The sequence below is a fragment of the Podarcis gaigeae genome (genome assembly GCF_964106915.1).
Source record: "Podarcis gaigeae genome assembly, chromosome: 14".
NCBI classification, from domain to species: domain Eukaryota; kingdom Metazoa; phylum Chordata; class Lepidosauria; order Squamata; family Lacertidae; genus Podarcis; species Podarcis gaigeae.
Window position 1 is genome coordinate 26,931,733 of NC_139690.1, and position 18,715 is coordinate 26,950,447.

General features: G+C 47.2%; 1 protein-coding gene across 1 annotated transcript in view; it reads left to right on the forward strand.

The window, feature by feature from the left end:
- The first annotated feature begins 967 nt into the window (after positions 1-967).
- CORO2B (coronin 2B) overlaps positions 968-18,715 on the forward strand; it is an 84,622-nt gene continuing 66,874 nt past the window's right edge. The window contains exon 1 of the mRNA XM_083713204.1: positions 968-1,261. Within this exon, the coding sequence (XP_083569330.1) occupies positions 1,247-1,261 (15 nt within the window). The 5' untranslated portion in view covers positions 968-1,246. The remainder of the gene's footprint in view (positions 1,262-18,715) is intronic.

The window sequence follows — 18,715 nt, forward strand, 5'->3', positions numbered from 1 at the left end:
TGTTTGTTCCAGCATTGACTTTTCAGAGGTGTACAATACCTGTCCATGGAGGTTCCATTGATCTGCAGCTTGGCTCCCTCCAGATGTTTCAAAGCAGAACACCCATCAGACCCAGCCAGAGACGGCATATAGCAGCCTCCAGATGTTTTGTGCTGCATGCTGGCTGGGGCTCATAGGAGCTGAAGTTGAGAACAGCTGGAGGGCAGTGTATTGAGGGAGGCTGCTATAGATAATGCCTTCTCCATGACTGTGTCCATTTCTAATCAGACCACAAGAACATGCATGTGTAGTCAAGGCTGGGAGGCTTGCCAGCTTTTAAAGTATCGCACCAGGACCTAGGAAGCTAGGGTTCAAATTCCCGCTCACTGGGTGACTTTAAGGCCAGTCACTGCCTCTCAGCCTAGCCTACCTCACAAGGTTGTTGTGGGGATTAAATGAGAAGGGGTGAGCTATGTGACCACCCTGAGGTCCTTGGAAAAAAAGGTGGGATATAAAGGTGACATATAAATGCAACAAACAAGCAACGCCCCGCCCTCCCGGCTCCAGGATTGGGGGAGCAGATGTGCCCAACCTTGGCACTGAAACTTGTGGGTGTCTTGTTCCTTCCGCCCTCCCTCTCTGAAACTGCATCGGTTTATTCTTCCATCCAGCTGCATCGACCAAGGGCAGTCTGGGCCTTTGTGGCAAGCCTTTGAAGAGCATCCTCAAATCCCTCTGCCCAGATATTTGGTCCATCAAGAGTTAAGAGGAGGGTGTCGCAGGGGAGGCTGAATGTCGACCCCCGCCCTCCTGGGCTGCTGCTGCTTCTGCTCTCCCCCTGGAGTTTCATTTTGCTGGTTTCTCTCTCTCTCTCCGCTCCCCCCCCCCCCGCTTGGCTCTTTCCCCCTTTTCTTTCTTCCTGCCTCTCTTCCTGCAGAGGAGGCTCCGTCCCTTAGTACACAGTCGGACAGAATCACACACACACACCCCGGAATAAACTAAGGGCAGCTTAACCAGATTGTGCCAAAGGGGAGGGGAGGGGGGAGGGGTGGTCCTTTGCTCTTCCTGTAACCACTGACGCTGATTCCTCTGCAGGGGAAAATCCAGAGGCGGTTTCTCCGAGCCACCCCGCCCGCGTGCGCTCTCTCTCTCTCTCTTTCTCTCTCTCTCTCTCTCTCTCTCTCAGGAGGGGGGGAATAGCAGCGCCCTCCCGCTTCCCCGCTTGCCTGCTGGAGAGCTGCCTCACTCCTCCTAGACAACTTTCTGCATGACTGTCTCTAAGGTAAGGACCTGCCTTCCCTTGCCTCGGCTGTCATCCAGAGGTGGTGGTCAGGGTGGGGGGGGCTCTCTCCGTCAGCTCAGCGCCCGTTGCTGGGGTCCTCCCGGCGGCTGCCTGCCCGGGCTGGGGGTCCCTAGCAGAGGCGCCTTCCCGGCTGTAGACCGGCCTCCAGGTCCAGTCCTTTTCGCAGAGCTGGCATTGGGTGCCTCGTGATTTTCTGCAGCTCCCTTTTTCGCGAGGTGGTGTTTTTTTTTAAAAAAAACTGCAAAATCGGGAAGGATCTTTGGCCAGTTTTTCAAGGAAAGGCCCCCGAGTGTGAGCAAGCGAGGTGGTGTCGGTTAGGCTTCCTTGCACCAGCAGAGCTTTGCGAGCGCCTTTGCACAGGGGGAGATTGTGCAGTAGATATACTGCATTTTTAACCCTTTCGGAAGCGGCCAGCGTGCCCGCTCCACAGTGGCGGCAGCTGTTGCCCGGTGTGGTACGTGCGTTTTTGCATTGTGCAAGACTTCGTTGCTGCTCTCTCCGTTTGGCTTCCCGTGGTTGCTGTGACACGTCCCGCTTTGGCTTCGCATTAGCCCAGCAAGGGAAGGGAAAGCTCCCAGCTCTCCAAGTTCTGCTTCTGACGGAGATCCAGCGCGTTTTTCCCATTCCTGGGAGGGCGTTTTTGTAATATAAAAGCCTTCTGGGTAGGGTGCTTGGGGAGCCCTACAGGTGGCTGTTGGGGAAGGAAGTCTAATGGGGGGGGGCATGGAAGAGAGAGGGCAAGGGAGTTTGCCCTGGGATGGAGCAGCCTCTCACAGTTTAAACTAGCCTTGCCCAATCCTCCTGCTTCATTGGCACAAGTGTAAAACCTGCTCAGCTTTACATGCCAGTCAAATGATTAACTGCAGATACTTGGAGGTGAGTTCAAAATCCAGCCTTCCTGAGTTATAACCAGGGAGTCCCCTTGACCTCAGTTGATCAAAACTGCAAAATGGGATCATTCAGGGTTCTTATGACCTACGCAAGGATTGTATATCAGCACATTGAGTCCCAAAATATCTTAAGCAGTAACCAGTAGTTTCAAGGATGGTTCTGAGTTACTTTTAAATGTGTTTCATGTTGCTGTACTCTATCTTGATGTTTTGTGAGAGATCAGTATAGAAATACTTCTATAAATAAAGACGAATAGTGCATCCCTCAAAATCTGAGGGTTCTTGGAGTCAGTTCCCTTAACCTGGAAGAGTTTGCCCACACGTGTGGAATGAGAAAGCAGGGAAGGGAATTTGAAGGGAGATGACCCAGAGGTCCCTGCTTTCTGGAGATACTTTGCAAGGCTATACCATACAAAGGAGCCAGCTTTACTGTTTCAGTCTTGGGGATTTTTTATCACTTTCTTTGAGAGCGTGTGGTCTCTCCTCTCTGTTTATCAGGCTGAAAATTCCCTTTTCCTCACAAGTGAAAAGTTTTGCTTGGTGCTTCGGTCTGACTGTTTACTGGGGTCTGTGGCTTCTGTTCCAACGTGATATGAGAGAGGCCAGGTTAGCTGGGGAATTAGACAAAGCTCTCTCAAATTTGACAACCTTTACAGTGTCAGCAACCCTCCGGCCTCGTGCTAACTCTAGGAACACCTACTGAATTTAGTAGTTTTGTAGTCTTGTCTTCCGTTTTGCAGAGCTCTGCCCTTGCAAGTTGAAGGCCCTGCAAATCAGTACCCAGCAAGGGACTAAAAAGCAGCTGTTGGAAGTTAAAATCAGCTACTAGCCTGCCACGTGCTCTGGAAAAGTGTTTTGCACATGCACAGAGGCCTCTGTAGCTCAGGAAGAGGGAACCTATCCCTTTTCATTCCTTTGCATTTCTACCCACACAGCATCACCGATTCTCAAGGTGTGACACACTGCTGGATGTTCTCAGCTGGGCAATACTTTTTGTTGCCACGAGACACAGTGCAAGTGGGCAGGTATTGTAGAACAGGGGAAGCATTCATCTGTGATCCCATCATGTCCAGGTTCCTTCAGCATCTTTTCTGTATATGAGAGACAAGGTGAACCTGGATGTTAGGGCTGCCTGAGTCATACGTTCTGCCCACGCCCTGCTTCTTTTAATCTAAGTAGGGAACCTGCGACACACCCTGCTGGCCAGCCTCAGTCTGGTGCCCTCCAGATATTTGGAACTACAACTCCCAACAGCCCCACCCATCATGGGTCCTGTGGCTGATGAGAGCTGTAGTCCAGAACATCTGGAGGGCACCAGCTATGGGGAGGTGGTGCCATGCCTGCCATTGCAGACATTTTATGCTGCTGCTGCACTATCCATTCAATGAGGTTTCTGCAGGTGAACTTCCTGGGCAGCTGTGCTCAGCGTTTCACGGTCCTGTAATGAAGCAATCTTAGACTTCTCTGCAAATGAAGGCCTTGTTTCCTTTCCAGCGAAGCTTCCATTTACAATACAGTAGGCCTGCAGCTTACACAGGGGTTACATTTGGAGATCATACCTGAAGCCAAAATTGCATATAGTCAAAACCTACTGGGTTCAATGGCGGGTGGGATTGCCAAAGTCATTTTCGTTTTCATTTTGCTACCCTCATAAAGTTAAATGCATGCAAATTGCGGGCATAGTGTACCAATATGAACCCCCTCAGGAGAAATTTAACAGTTTGGCTTCTAAGTATTTACTTTTTTCATTTATTTTTTTAAAGAGTTTACCCTGCCCATGTTCTTTCTTTCTTTCTTTCTTTCTTTCTTTCTTTCTTTCTTTCTTTCTTTCTTTCTTAAGTGCTTTGCAAGCATTAACTACTTCCTCTCTGGTCAGATCATCTGTGGGCATATTTTCTTGTTCTTTGGGCCCAAAGGTGATCCTTGCATTTACCACAATCCCATTACTCCTCACATCTAATCCAAACATTAAAATGTAAGAACTGAAGCTTTTTCTGAAGTGTGATGAAAGCACTCGCTTTAATCCACACATCTTTATCTTCTACGCTTTGGTATCTGTTAAATTCCTTAAGCTGAGCAAATTATTATCTTTCACTTCCTTGGGTTAATTTTGACAGTTACTGCTGGTCTGGTCATATGCATGTTTACTTAGGAGCAAGTCCCACTGCTACATAGGATGTATGGCATTCTTAAGGGGCTAAAAAGCACAGCACTTCTGCAGTCAAATGAGTGTGTAGTTTAGTATCAGGCACACAAGGTGACTCCACCTTGGAATCTTTATTTTCACTTTAAAAAACACACCAAGTTTCTAGACCTTATGATTGAGGACAAAACTTAAAAATGGGTGAGCAATATCCAGAGAAGTCAAAGAATCTAGAAAGAAGCTTAGCAGGTTCTGGAGTGGGGAAGCCTTTTAACACTTTATAAAGCTCTTTCCTCCTCCCTAGCAGAGAACACCTGAGAGGTGACCACACCGAGTTAAAACTGTTAAGATGTCACCTATGATTAATCCTACCTTGACCTGGTACTGATAGCACACAGAGGCTAAAAATAAGAGGGCAACTTAGAATCTCTCAACAGAGAGGGTACTTCTATTGATGAAGCTCATTAGAAGAAATCTCCCAAGTTAAAAATGGAAACAGCCCTGGGAGATTGTCACCTAAACTGGCAGTGTGTGTGTGTTTGATGGTGAGCAGGGTTTACAAGACGAGCAAAACAGCCAGATTATTAGTAAAAACAATTAAAACATTTAAAAAAACCTTAAACTAGCAATAAACTAAAAACAAATCCGCGTTCTAAATATCTGGGTAGGCTTGTCTAAACAAAAATGTTTTCAGTAGGTGCCAAAAAGAGTCCGGTGAAGGCACCTACCTGATGTCAAGAGGCAGGGAGTTCCAAAGTGTAGGTGCTTCCACATTGATTTCTTGCAATGGAGAAAGGGTAGGGAAGGGAAGCTCATACCCTCCAACATTTCTCTGTTGAAAATAGGGAGGTTCTATTTAATAATAATAATAGTTTTATTTATAACCCGCCCATCTGCTTAGGGACTCATCTGCTTAGGGACGCGGGTGGCACTGTGGGTTAAACCACAGAGCCTAGGGCTTGCCGATCAGAAGGTTGGCGGTTCGAATCCCCGCAACGGGGTAAGCTCCTGTTGCTCGGTCCCAGCTCCTGCCAACCTAGCAGTTCGAAAGCACGTCAAAGTGCAAGTACTGTAGATAAATAGGTACCGCTCCGGCGGGAAGGTAAACAGCGTTTCCGTGTGCAGCTCTGGTTTGCCAGAAGCGACTTAGTCATGCTGGCCACATGACCCGGAAGCTGTCTGTGGACAAACGCTGGCTCCCTTGGCCAATAAAGCGAGATGAGCGCCCCAACCCCAGAGTCGGTCACTACTGGACCTAATGGTCAGGGGTCCCTTTACCTTTACCAGCTGCTCCAGCCACTCTGGGCGGCTTCCAACATATATTAAAACATTAAAAACTTCCCTATACAGGGCTGCCTTCATGTGTCTTTTAAAGGTTGTATAGTTACTTATCTCCTTGACTTGGGGGTCGCATAACTCCATACCCTCCAACATTTCTCTGGTGAAAATAGGGACATCCCAAGAAGATGTGGGACATTCCAGGATCAAATCAGAAACTAGGACAGCTTCTGTAAATCTAGGACTGTGCCTTGGAACACCTGGAGGGTCTGGGAGCTTCGGGGTTCACAAAACGCCTATCCTAGACTTTGCCTTTTCAGTGCTGGGGTTCAGCCACTGGTACAGATGAAACCGACTTCCGATTGGTCACTGCAAGAACAGGATGATGAACTAGCTAGGACTCCTTTGGCCTGATCCTGCATTCAGGCTCTTCTAATATTCTTGTTCTGGGGGAAAGGGGCACCAATTGCTCTTCCCCAGTCAGCAAAATGAGCCAGCTCACGAGCTGCAGGGAGACCCACCCAGGGATGACGTCCTACAAAGCAGAGTAGGAACGGTGATTTATCAGAAATAGGAAGAAGTGCTCTACCTGGTTTGATACTGGGGTGGGGGGGCAGGGGAAGGCATCCCATGTGGGTAGGAAATGCATCCAGAGAAGCTGGATGTGCTCCCTAAAATGTGCCCCACTAGTGGCATTAATCCATCAATGTTTAACTACTCATTGATCCATTAAAACTGCACCGTCAAAAGACCTAAATGGCATCCCAGTCTTTGGAACACCAACTTTCCCCTTTCCTCTTCTTATTTTATAAGATGGGCATGTATGGAGAAAGGCGTTTTTCCAGTGCATAGTTAAACTGTGGAACTCACTGCCACAGGAGGCAGTGATGACCACCAATCTAGATGGCTTTAAGAGGATTAAATAAATTCATGGAGGAGAGGGCTATTGATGGCTACCATCCATGATAGCTATGCTCTGCCTCTGCAATTGGAGGCAGTGATGCTTCTGAAAACCAGTTGCTGGAAACCACAGGAGGGGAGGGTGATCTTGTGCTCGAATCCTGCTTGTCAGTCTCCCAGAGGAGGCATCTGGTTGGCCACTGTGAGAAGAGGATGCCTGACTAGATGGGCCACTGGCCTGATCCAGTAGGCTCTTCTTATGTTCTTGTAGTGGGGAACCATGGTTTGCTCACTGACCCAAAGCTGTCAATGGGAAGGACCATGGCTCATTGGTAGAGCATCTGCTTGCATGCAAAAGATCCTGGGTTCAAACTCCTGCACTTCCAGGGAAGGCTGGGAGAAACCCCTGTCTGAAATCCCAGAGAGCTGCTGCCAGTCAGTGTAGACAATACTGAGCTAGATGGACCAATGATCTATCACACCCTACATATTGCAGTGAGCAGAACAGTGGAATGGGAAGCAATGGGGTTACTTTTCGTTCTTGTACGGGGGGGGGGGACCCAAATACACAAGACTGAGGCAGAAATGTATGGAGCGCCTTCTGGGCAAATTAAGATAGCTGGCAGAGGTATGTGTGGATGAACCAGTTTCTCTGAGTTTCTTCTTTTTCCAGTTCATTTCACACCATTTCTGTATTAACAAACTTCTTAAGACAGTGTTTTTATATGCATTTCTCCACCCTACGCATTTTTGCAAGCAATGTACTTTCCTCCCCACCATGAATACTTGCATTTTTTGTGCAAACTTTCTTCTAAAGACAGTTCCCCTGATCTGCCACTCCCTAACACTTTCAGAAGTCTGTAGGAGAAGTGAGGTCCAGCCTTTTGCTTATTTGCATAAGGGGTGCACCATATATTGAATCTCTCTTTCAGAAGGAAGGAGAGGGAGTTAGTCCTTCAGGACCTGCAAAGCAGCCTGCATAACAGCTCTGAAAACTCAGTCGTCCTGCACCCATCCCAGAGCCCACCCATTACTCCACCACTCTGCTTACTTCCCTGATTCCTCCTGGCAGCTTGCTTGCACTTCTGGCTTTGTGACTGGGTGTAGTGAGATACCTTATAAACAGAAAAGTCAGTTAAAGTAAAGGTAAAGGGACCCTTGACCATTAGGTCCAGTCGCAATAAAGCAGTGCTCATCTCGCTTTATTGGCCGAGGGAGCTGGCGTACAGCTTCTGGGTCATGTGGCCAGCTTGACTAAGCCGCTTCTGGTGAACCAGAGCAGCGCACGGAAACGCCGTTTACCTTCCCGCCGGAGTGATACCTATTTATCTACTTGCACTTTGATATGCTTTCGAACTGCTAGGTTGGCAGGAGCAGCGACCAAGCAACGGGAACTCACCTCGTTGTGGGGATTCGAATCGCCGACCTTCTGATCGGCAAGTCCTAGGTTCTGTGGTTTAACCCACAGAGCCACCCGCGTGCCAGAAAAGTCAGTTACCATACAGTAAATTTCAGCTGGTGCTTCTATAAAGCTCTACATCTGTGCCAGCTTTGGAAAGTTTGCATCCTAAGCTTTGGATGGGCAATTGAACTTCTCTGGCTGATATTTCTAACAACTAGCCCAGACTCCAGTCCCCATCAGCCCCAGCATCATATGGTCCAAAACATCTGGAAGGCACCAGGAGGGTAGAATAGTCACTTCTCCAGAGTTTCCGTAGCTACGTTCTCACATTTGCATCACATCTTCCGTACCTGGCTTTTATATTCCAATGTTGTGTCTGCCAAGAGGAGTTTGAGAGGATTGGGTGCACATCACCTGTGCCTTGTAGACTGAAAAACCAGAGCAAGGCAGCTTATTAGGGCATCCCAGCAGACCTAATGTGGACATGGCCAGATTTGCGCACAGCAACCCTTCTGTACAAAATAGTACACCCTTCTTCTTCTTATTTGCCCATCATATATCCGTACATATCTCAGTTGTCTGAGGGGATGGCTCTGAGCTTGGGGGACCTGGTACAGTTCTCCACTCGTTGCCCCTCTTTCATCAGTCCTGACTGACCCATTGTAACTTGTCAAATAATAGGCACAGTGTCTCCCTCCCATTCAGGCTGATCAGGCCTTTTCCTACACAGCCTTTGGGCATGGGGGTGGGGTGGACAAAGATCTCTGGGTAATCCTGCACCTTTCAAGTATGTTGAGAAGGATATACTCCAAGGACCCCTCCAGACTAGTGGGTGGGTTTTTTTGGGGGTGGAGTCCGCAGCATGTCATTGTTGACGTTCTTCCTCCTTCCTTGGAGGTTTTTTAACAGAAGTTGGTCATCTGTCATGGATGCTTTAGCTGAGATTCCTGCATTGGAGGGGGCTGGACTAAATGGCCCTTGGGGTCTCTTCCAACTGCAATTCTATGATTGAATAAGAGGGCATCTGGGGTGGGTTTATACTGGACCATCCACACATCAATCCACTTTACTGGTAGCTATGTGATCTTTCCCCATTGTTACCATGTTATTGCCATCTTGCACTGTAGTGTAACAAAAGTGGGACAACAGACAAACTGCAGAACATTTGTAGCATATAAATTGATAGGGTGGAAATCTGGAACTATACTTGACGATCAGATAACGTTGATAGTCTTCACTTGGACTTCGTTATTTCAGCTCATGAGCAGCTATTTATTCTACATGCCTACTTTATACTTTTGCTTTTCATATTTTAATTTTCATTTGTTGTTATAATTTTTCTTTGTTTTATATACATTATAAAATGAAATAATTATAATAATTATTCCTCCTCGCTGCCCACTCCCCCACCCCCTGTTACAGGATTTTAGCAGGGAACTATGGGATGTGCACTGAACGGAAACAAAGCTGTGTGTCTGCCCTGAATCTTTTGCAGGCACAACTAGTATTGAAAGCAGGATCATGTTCTCACATCCTCAATACTGTCATGAGCACAAATCATCATTGAACACACTATAAAAAGGATGCCAGGAGGAGAGGCCCTGATTCAGCGAGCGTTTGGTCCTCCTTACACCTTCCTGAATAGAATATTTCATGGGAAATGATGCTGTCTCTTTCCCTCAGTCTGTCCAGACTTTGTTATAAGCTGCTTTGTGTAGAAATGGTGGAGAGGGCGGGAAGACAACACCAATTGGGGACGAACAGGTCTTTCTAAACCTCAAGTGAAGAGAACAGAAAATGGATTCAGACTAGCAGATGTCAGTTTCTAGCTTCTGCACATAACTGATGCAAGCTAAGGGTACATTCCATGCAGGAGACTGCATGAAGTCATGTGTTGTCATGGGTAATGGGCATGCATGTACATCTCTCCCAGTGCGTCTTCCAAGCCTCTAAATTGCTGGTAGAGTTTCTGTGTATCTGTTGTTTTCTGCTCAGCTGCCCACGGAAAGGGAGAAAGGCTGGCCCAGTTAGATTCTCCAGGTGTTTGGGGAGGGTTCACATGGGACTGACCGCCATAAACGTAACTCTGTCCTGCTTATTTTCTCCTTCTTTAAAGTGGCTTGTAAATGGAACATAGTGATGGGCCTTTGTTGAGCTGAAGTGTTTCATTTCTCAAGCAATTTTGAATGCACATGTTCTGCTGTGAAACTGACGATGAGTGGATGTGAAGTTCCACTAAGATCAGCCTTCCTCTACCTACTGCCTTCCAGATGTGCTGGGCTACAACTCCCTTCAGCCCCAGCCAACATGGGAGTTGCCTGGGAGTTGTAGTCCAACATATCTGGAAGGCAGCCAGTGGGGGGGATGCCTGCCCTAAAAGTACAGTGCAAGTGTATTCATTAAATGAGGAATAGTTTGTGGATGTACCCTGAACAGCGATCCGGGTTCCAGCTCTCTGTTGCCAGCCCAAAACAAACGCTTTGCATGATCAGTTGCAGCAGCTGTAAGCTGATGTATGAGTGGCAGATGTGATAAGAACATATGAAGTTCCCGGCTGGATCAGACTATTGGGGGCTCATGTGGTCCAGCATCCTGTTCTCATAGTGGTCAACCAGATGCCCCAATGGGAAGCCTTCAACTGGGACCTGAACCCAAGAGCCCTCTCCCCTCTGTGGTTTCCAGCTAGTGGCATTCAGAAGCATTGTTGCCTCCAACCAAGCAGGCAGAGCACAGTAGCCCTTGATAACCTTTTCCTCCATAAATTGGTCTAATCCGCTTTTAAACCCATCACTACCTCCTGTGGGAGAGGGCTCCGTATAACGGTGTACTACTGCATGAAGATGTCCTTTCTTTTATATCTCCTGAATTTCCCAATGTTCATCTTGACAGTAAGAGCTGTTCGACAGTGGAATTTGCTGCCAAGGAGTGTGGTGGGGTCTCCTTCTTTGGTGGTCTTTAAGCAGAGGCTTGACAACCATATGTCAGGAGTGCTCTGATGGTGTTTCCTGCTTGGCAGGGGGTTGGACTCAATGGCCCTTGTGGTCTCTTCCAACTCTATGATTCTATGATTCTATGATCTTCATTGGATACCCACGAGTTCCAGTGTTATGAAAGGAGGAAGAAAACCTTTCTCTAGCTACTCTCTCCATGCCATGCATAATTTCATATGTGTCTATCATGTCACCTCTTACTTACCTTCCCTCTAAACTAAAAAATAAAGGCCCAAACTGCAACCTTCCCTTCTTAGGGGAGAGTCCATCTCCTTGATCTTTCGGTTGCCCTTTTCTGAACTTTTCCAAACTCAACAATATCCTTTTTGAGGTGAGGCGACCAGAACCGTACACAGTATCCCAAATAGCAACCCAGTCAGATGGGTGGGTTATAAGAAATATTATTATTATTATTAATCATTTTTATTAAAATTTCTGTTTTACTCATTTAAACATCCTTAAAATATCAATGATTTCTCTTCTCCTTCCATGGTTCATTTTGCATATCATGAATCCCTGCATATTTAACATAAAGTAAACCATTCAGCATTCCATTATTACATCCATCAAAACTTATTTACACTGTGGAATTTATCTTAATGCTGCCAACATTTTCAAGTGTACACAATTTCCCTCCATATATTCAATAAACATTTTCCAGTCTTTTCTAAACGTATGTATGGGTGAGTAATAATAATAATAATAATAATAATAATAATGTATACATAGCATTGTATAATAGCATTCAGATACTGGCAGTTTTATTTTCAATTCCTTTTGTAAATATCCCCAGCATGGAATTTGACATTTTCACTGGGTGGACATCTTCATCAAGCTATGGACTATGACCCCGAGGCCTTGTTCCTGACTTGGGGCTGGGAATCCCATTTCTCCCATTTTTATTTTGGTAGTTGCCGCTTCTGACACACCTATTTTGAAGGAAGCTCTCCAGCAAGTCTGTTGGCCATCTCTATCCTGTTGCCCCGGCAGCGATTCTGCTTGCCAGACTGAGTCTTTCTGAGGGATCTTTGGAGCAGCAGATCGTTGGCGCAGTTTGTCAAACCACTTCTATTTAAAAAGAGAAAGGAAGGGAGAAGCTCCTCAAAGGAAAAGGCCATTTTTCTTCCTGCTCACACCGCCTGGTGCTCAGCTGCTAAACATATCAAGGCAGCAGTTGTTCTGGGTTCAGCGTGGGGCTCACCAGCCCTAAGCTGGGCCTCTAGAAGATTCTTCTTATCCGTGGTCTACCATTGACACTTGAGCTGAATAATGACCGACTCCTGTTGAGGCACACAATAAATACACAAACAGAAGCAAACTTGGATGTTAAATTTGGGAGAGGCAGTGCTTGGCTGAAATCGCAGAGCTGTTTGTATAGTGCAGTCATTCACAGGCTGGGTTCCGTTCAGCCGGAAAAGATGCTCTTTGTAATACTAGCCAATGTTTTAACTGTACAGAGCGAATGTCGGTAGAGACCAGGATAAGGCGGGTCTGTACTCAGCCTCTTTGTCTGCAGTACAGTTGCCAGCATCTGTGAAGCAGGGGGTTGGTTGAGCATGCAAAATGCTGGCTTCTCCTGTTACCAAACCATTGGCTCATCTGTCCTGTATGGCCACACTCACACCAAACATTTAAAGCGCTATGGTACCACTCCAAACAGCCATGGCTTCGTCCAAGAATTGTGGGAGCTGTAGTTTGTTAAGGGTGCTGTTAGGACGCCCTGTTCCCCTCCCCAAACTACAATTCCCAGTCAGAGGAGCCACCTCCTAAGGCCCCGAGGTCCCTTCACACACCCCCATAAAATATCTGAGGGGGCTGGCTCGCCCTCAAAGTTGATGAGCATTGCCATTCAAATAGGGTGTCTGTGTGCCGCATCTTGTGATGGATTATACGGGATGGGCCTTACCTGCCACTCCCCTATGTTATTTATGTTTGACACCCCTGCCCACAGTGGTTTAACAATCAATCCTTCTTTCCATAGAACTCTGGGAATTGTAGCTTTGGGAGGGGAATAAGGGTGTCCTAAGAACTCTCAGCATCCTTAACAAACAACAGAACCCAGAATTCTTTGAGGGAAGCCATGATTGTTTCAAAGGATATCATAGTGCTTTAAATATATGGTGTTCATGTGGCCTAAATGCAGTATGTCCTGCTGGGGCTGATGGGAGTTGTAGTCAAAAACATCTGGAGGGCACCAGGTTGGGGAAGGCTGAAATATCCAGACTTGCAGGGGGCGGGGTCTCTAGGGTCATTCCTACCACCTGTTACCTGAATACTGAACCAAGGCTTTCTACTTGCAAAGTGCATAGTTAAACTATGGAACTTAAACCCACAAGAAACAGTGATAGCCATCAACCTAATAAAGGTAAAGGTAAAGGGACCCCTGACCATTAGGTCCAGTCGTGGCCGACTCTGGGGTTGCAGCGCTCATCTCGCTTTACTGGCCGAGGGAGCCGGCGTACAGCTTCTGGGTCATGTGGCCAGCAGGACTAAGCCGCTTCTGGCAAACCAGAGCAGCGCACAGAAACGCCATTTACCTTCCCACCGGAATGGTACCTATTTATCTACTTGCACTTTGACGTGCTTTCGAACTGCTAGGTTGGCAGGAGCTGGGACCGAGCAACAGGAGCTCACCCCGTCACGGGTATTCGAACCTTGACCTTATGATCCCCAAGTCCTAGGTTCTGTGGTTTAATCCACAGCGCCACCTGCGTCCCTCCAGCCATCAACCTAGATGGCTTTAAAAGAGGATTCGTGGAGGAGAGGGCTATCAATGGCTCCTAGCCACGATTATGCTCTGCATCCACACTTGGAGGCATTAGTGCTTTTGAAAACCGGTTGCTGGAAATGACAGGAGGGGAGAGTGCTCTTGTGCTCAAATTCTGCTTACAGGTTTCCCGAATCCCAGAGGCCTCTGGCTGACTCCTGTGAGAACAGTGTGGTGGACTGGATGGGCCATTGGCCTGACCCAGCACACTCTTCTTATGTTCTTAAAGCAAATGCTCTGTCCTTAACTGTGGCTCCTCCTCAGTAGCAGGGGACCCTGTTTGTGTGTGTGTGTGTGCGCGCACATCAGGCCACTCTCTGGACCTCCTGGCGCATCTCTTGCAAATGCATCATCAGCCTTGCTGCTGAAGGCAAAATTAAATCAATGAGTAGTTGATGTGCATTTGTGTGCGTGCGCATGAGGTGTGTTACCATAGGAACTGGGTTGCAGAGCACCCTAATTAACTCTGTCATGAACCTCATGCAACAAGGTTAGGAGGGCAGTTGCCGCAGGGGGGTGGGCAGGAGATACATGGTCTGCAGCACAAATGGGGGGGGGGGTAGCCTTGCCCAGATAGGTCTTGTGGGAGGGGGAGATTCCTGGCCTTCTGATGCTCACTGTTCCTGCTAGAAATAATGCTCTGTCTTTGATGTCTTTATTTTCCCACATTTCTTCCAACACGGAACTCGAAGCAGCGTATACATTTCTATATTTCCATGTTTGCATTTCAGTTTCCCCCTATTTATTGCATTCCTGTCCCACTTTTTCCTCCTGTGAGTTCATTTGCAGTTCTCTTCCTCCCACCCTCATTCTATGCTCACAAGAACCCTGTGAGGTAGAATAGGGTGAGAAGGGTCAGCTGGCTCAAAATACCATCACCCAGGGAGCTTCACGGCTCCCATTGGGATTTGAACCAGGGCCCCAGAGTCCAGCACTCAAACCACCATTTAAAAGGGGAGGGGGAATGGAAATGAAAATTGCAAGAAAGGAGATTCTGACTAAACAGTAGGAAGAACTTCCTGGCGGTAAAAACTGCTGGATTTCCGAAAGGCAGAGCTTTGTCCTGGATCTTCGGCAAGTCAATTGAAATTGTATATTTTTGGGGTTTCCTAAAAATAACTCAATACCTTTCGGGGTGTCCTGGTTTTTACTTTTTTGAAATATGGCAACCCTAAGTGGGATGGACTCCCTCAGAAGGTGGTGGACTCTACTTCATTGGAGGGTTTTCAACAGAGGTTGAATTCTACAATTGTGTGATGCAGGCCTGTTTGCTCATTTCCAATGGGCCCTACATGGACTGCATGTCTTCAGGGTGAAGCTGGAGAATGCTTGCCAGGATGTTTGTTTCGCAAGCCCTGCAGCAGAGCTGGCTGCTTCTGCCCGTAGACTGGCAATGGAAGTGGCACCCACACCCTGAGCCCGTATCATAGCCAGCTTGGCACAGGAAGTGGGGAATCTGTCCACTGGGTGCCAGCAGAGTGATGGAACCAGCCTCATCAAAATGGGCATCAGTGCCTTGGTGTATTAAGAAAACAATAGAAACATCTGCCCCCTCAATAAAAGGGGGGAAAGCCCACTATGCAGTTGTCCTTTTCCTGCTCCTTTTTGAGTTCCTAAACAGGGCTGCTGCTTCCCCATCCCCCCACAATCTTCGTATTACATTAAGGATTCGAATATCTTGAGTTGGAAAGTAAGCCTATTTGGCTACATCCAAATGCATTTGTAAAAATGTAGATGTAGCACATTCTTGTATGTTCAGGGATAGTTTCAGCCCTGCATGCACACCATTCATTTAAATCACACGGCTTTAAGGAGGATATTGACAAGCCGGAACGTGTGCAGAGGCGGGTGACCAAGATGATCAAGGGTCTAGAAGCCAAGCCTTGTGAGGAACAGTGGAGGGACTTGGGGATGTTTGGCTTGAGAGAAGAGAATGATCTCCGTCTTCAAATATCCAAAGGGTTGTCACATGGAAGATGGAGCAAGTTTGTTGCCTACTGCTACAAATGGTGGGACCTGAACCAAAGGGTTCAAATGACAAGAAAGGAAATTCTGACAGACCTTTCTGACAGAGCCATTTGTCAGTCAAATGGAGTACCTTGGAAGGTGGTGCACTCTCCCTCACTGGAGGTTGTTAAGCAGAGATTGAATGGCCATCTGCATTGCAGGGGGTTGCACTAGATGATATCAGATGCAGGAAACCACAGTGAGGGGAGAGAGGTCTTGTGTTTGAATCTCGCACACATCATGTTGGCCACTGTAAGAACAGGATGCTGGACTTGATGGGCCATTGGCCTGATCCAGCACACTCTTCTTATGTTCTTAGTTTTTAAAAATCCCACTATTCAGCCGGAAAAGGTTCTCAAGTAGCTTACAGATATCCATGAGAGAGAGCCTACCCTCAATCTATTTGAGATTGCTTATCTCAAGATGATACGTATCCAGTACTAATATTTGCCTTCTAATATTCCCTCTGGAGTGAAACATTAAAGAGGGAACTGGGTAACTTACAAAGCAGAATAACAAACCAGAGCCAGCCTCCTGCAATGAGGATCTTGTTGTTTTCTTTTAATATTTAAATGGTTGCAGATCATGAAAGAAACACACATCAGCCTGGCCAAAGGACTTTGCACCCTTATAAACCTGCATAGTTCCCCTCTGCCAAAAGAAACAGAAAAGTGAATTTCACAAAGACAGGATAACTACGGTAGTCAGTATCAGCCCATGACCGGGGAGGCTAGTTCCTTAGGCCCATGAAGGCCCATGGATGGTATCTGACATTTGCCCAGGAATTGGGGCCTCTCTCTCTCAGGCTGAAGGAGGAGGGAGGGAGCTTGAGAATAATATTTTCCACCATCTCTGTCTCAAGCTGTATACATGTTTTATTGTATAAAAGGCAGAAGGATTACAGTGAACTGCTGGAGGTGTAAATGCCTGTCAGAATTTGAAAAGCTGGTCTGACTGCATCAAGTTCATAAATTTTGTGGAATTAATTAAACTAAACAGTTTTAATTGGGTTTTGAACAAATGTTGAATTAATTGTTTGAAATTTCATTGTGTTTTTATCTTCCTTAGTGGGTCGTGCAAAATGCTATTCTGAATAATGCTATTTGTAGAGTAGGGGAAACTAGGGAACCCAACGGGCGGTGATCCGAAAGTTTGCTCCTTCTGAATCTATTGCCCTTTAGTTCTGTGTAGACCCTGAATTCCAGCCTGATGAGAGAAAGAAATCCCCCCTCTGCACTGTTCATGACTATGGACCTCTTTAGTTGTATTTTTTCCTAATCTAGAAAGGTGCCACGCTTAGATCAGCCTTTGCCAACCTGGTGCCTTCCAGATGTTTTGGACTACAGGTCTCCTGAGCCCCAGCCTGCATGACCATGCGCTTATCTGCCCCAGCATCATGTGACTGGTGGGATTATAGCCAGCGTTCAAAACTCCTATTGTTCTAGGTGCATTTTGCGACAGGGAATTTCATTAGGGCGAGCAGTTTCTGAGCTCTGGGTGCAGTACTGCGCCTAAGATTTCAGATTAAAACTGCAGAGTGGAAGGAAAGGAGGACCTTTTTCTACCTCCCCACTTCCAGCTCCTCTCTGAAGATTGGAGAAGAGACCCTCTTAAGAATAATAGGGGGGGTGGGCAGGGGAAGGACTAGACCATGTGAAAAATGAACATAATATTTTAGCTGCAGTTCATTCATTTTCAGCTTTGTATTCTTGTTATAAAAAGGCGCGCTTGTTCCGTTGTTGCACCCATAACCTAGGTTTAAGGTGCCATTTAGCTCCTAGCTTTCATATCTCAGTTTCTAACACAGATTATAGTGCAAAATACCTGGAGGACATGAGCTTTGCTTAACCAATAGTTTGCTGGACCCTGGGGGTCGACATCTTCTGCTTGCTCTGCCCTAGAATTGCTGTCGGGTCATCCTGAAACCTTCGCAATCTGTTTTCACAGGTTGATCTTTCAAAGGACATCACAGCTGCACTGGGGGTCTCTTCATTTTCCTTGTGGGGTGGTGTACATGATGCTGGTGGCCTCAGGGCTCTGTCTGGGGGCAGGGCGGGTTTCTACAGCAGATAGAGGGGGCAGTTGCATCAGGTCCACCCAGAGAGTCGGTTCCCTTTGCCCAGGCATCTCCCATCTGTCGTTCAAGGTCGCAGCATCAGATGGTGGAGACGCGGGCATTGTTGCGCAGACTGCAGAGCCAGCTTGGCGTGGGTAGAGTCACGTCGGCTTCCTGCCGACAGAGCATCTGGCTGTCTGTCACATCAGGAATGGTGGGGGTTTCCTCCCCCTCCTCCTCTGCTGGGGCACTGGAGGCTGCCAAAGGATGCTTAATTGCTAAAAGGAGATACATTGCAGCTCAGCGCTGTCTGGAAACAACAGAATACTCCACCCTGCAATCTCTGCTGTGTGATGACTCTCTCTGCTTACTCTGTGGTATTGGAGAAAGACCTTTGAAGCTCTCTACAAGGCCCCTTTCCATCCATTCATATCCTCCAGAGTTCAAAGACCCTGGTAAGCCCAGGAACTGGAACCCCACTGCCCCAGACCAGGCAGGTATAACCAACCTGTGTCCTACAGTTGTCATTGGACCACAACTTTCACCACCCCTGACCATTCATTGGGGCTGATGGGAGAGAGGCCCCTTCCAGAGGACCTGTTTATTGAGCATCCATCCTGATTTGCTTGTGGGAAGGTTAGAAGATACTGTAGCCAGCAAATTTCATCCCATACTTTCCAATGCATTGACCTGCCCCATTGCTTAGTGAAAAAAGTCGGATATTTTGAGGAAGACTTCAGTGTAGATGTTGATCCCTGTGACACGCTTAAGCAACTTTAGCTGTGATTCCTACATTGCAGGGGGTTGAACTTAATGACCCTTGGGATCCCTTTGTTGATCACACCTTCCAACTCTACAGTTCTATGTTTCTATAAGGGCCAGCTGGCAAGCTATGTTTTGTTTTGTTGTTTTGTTTTGTTTTAAAGGTAAAGGTACCCCTGCCCGTACGGGCCAGTCTTGCCAGACTCTAGGGTTGTGCGCCCATCTCACTTAAGAGGCC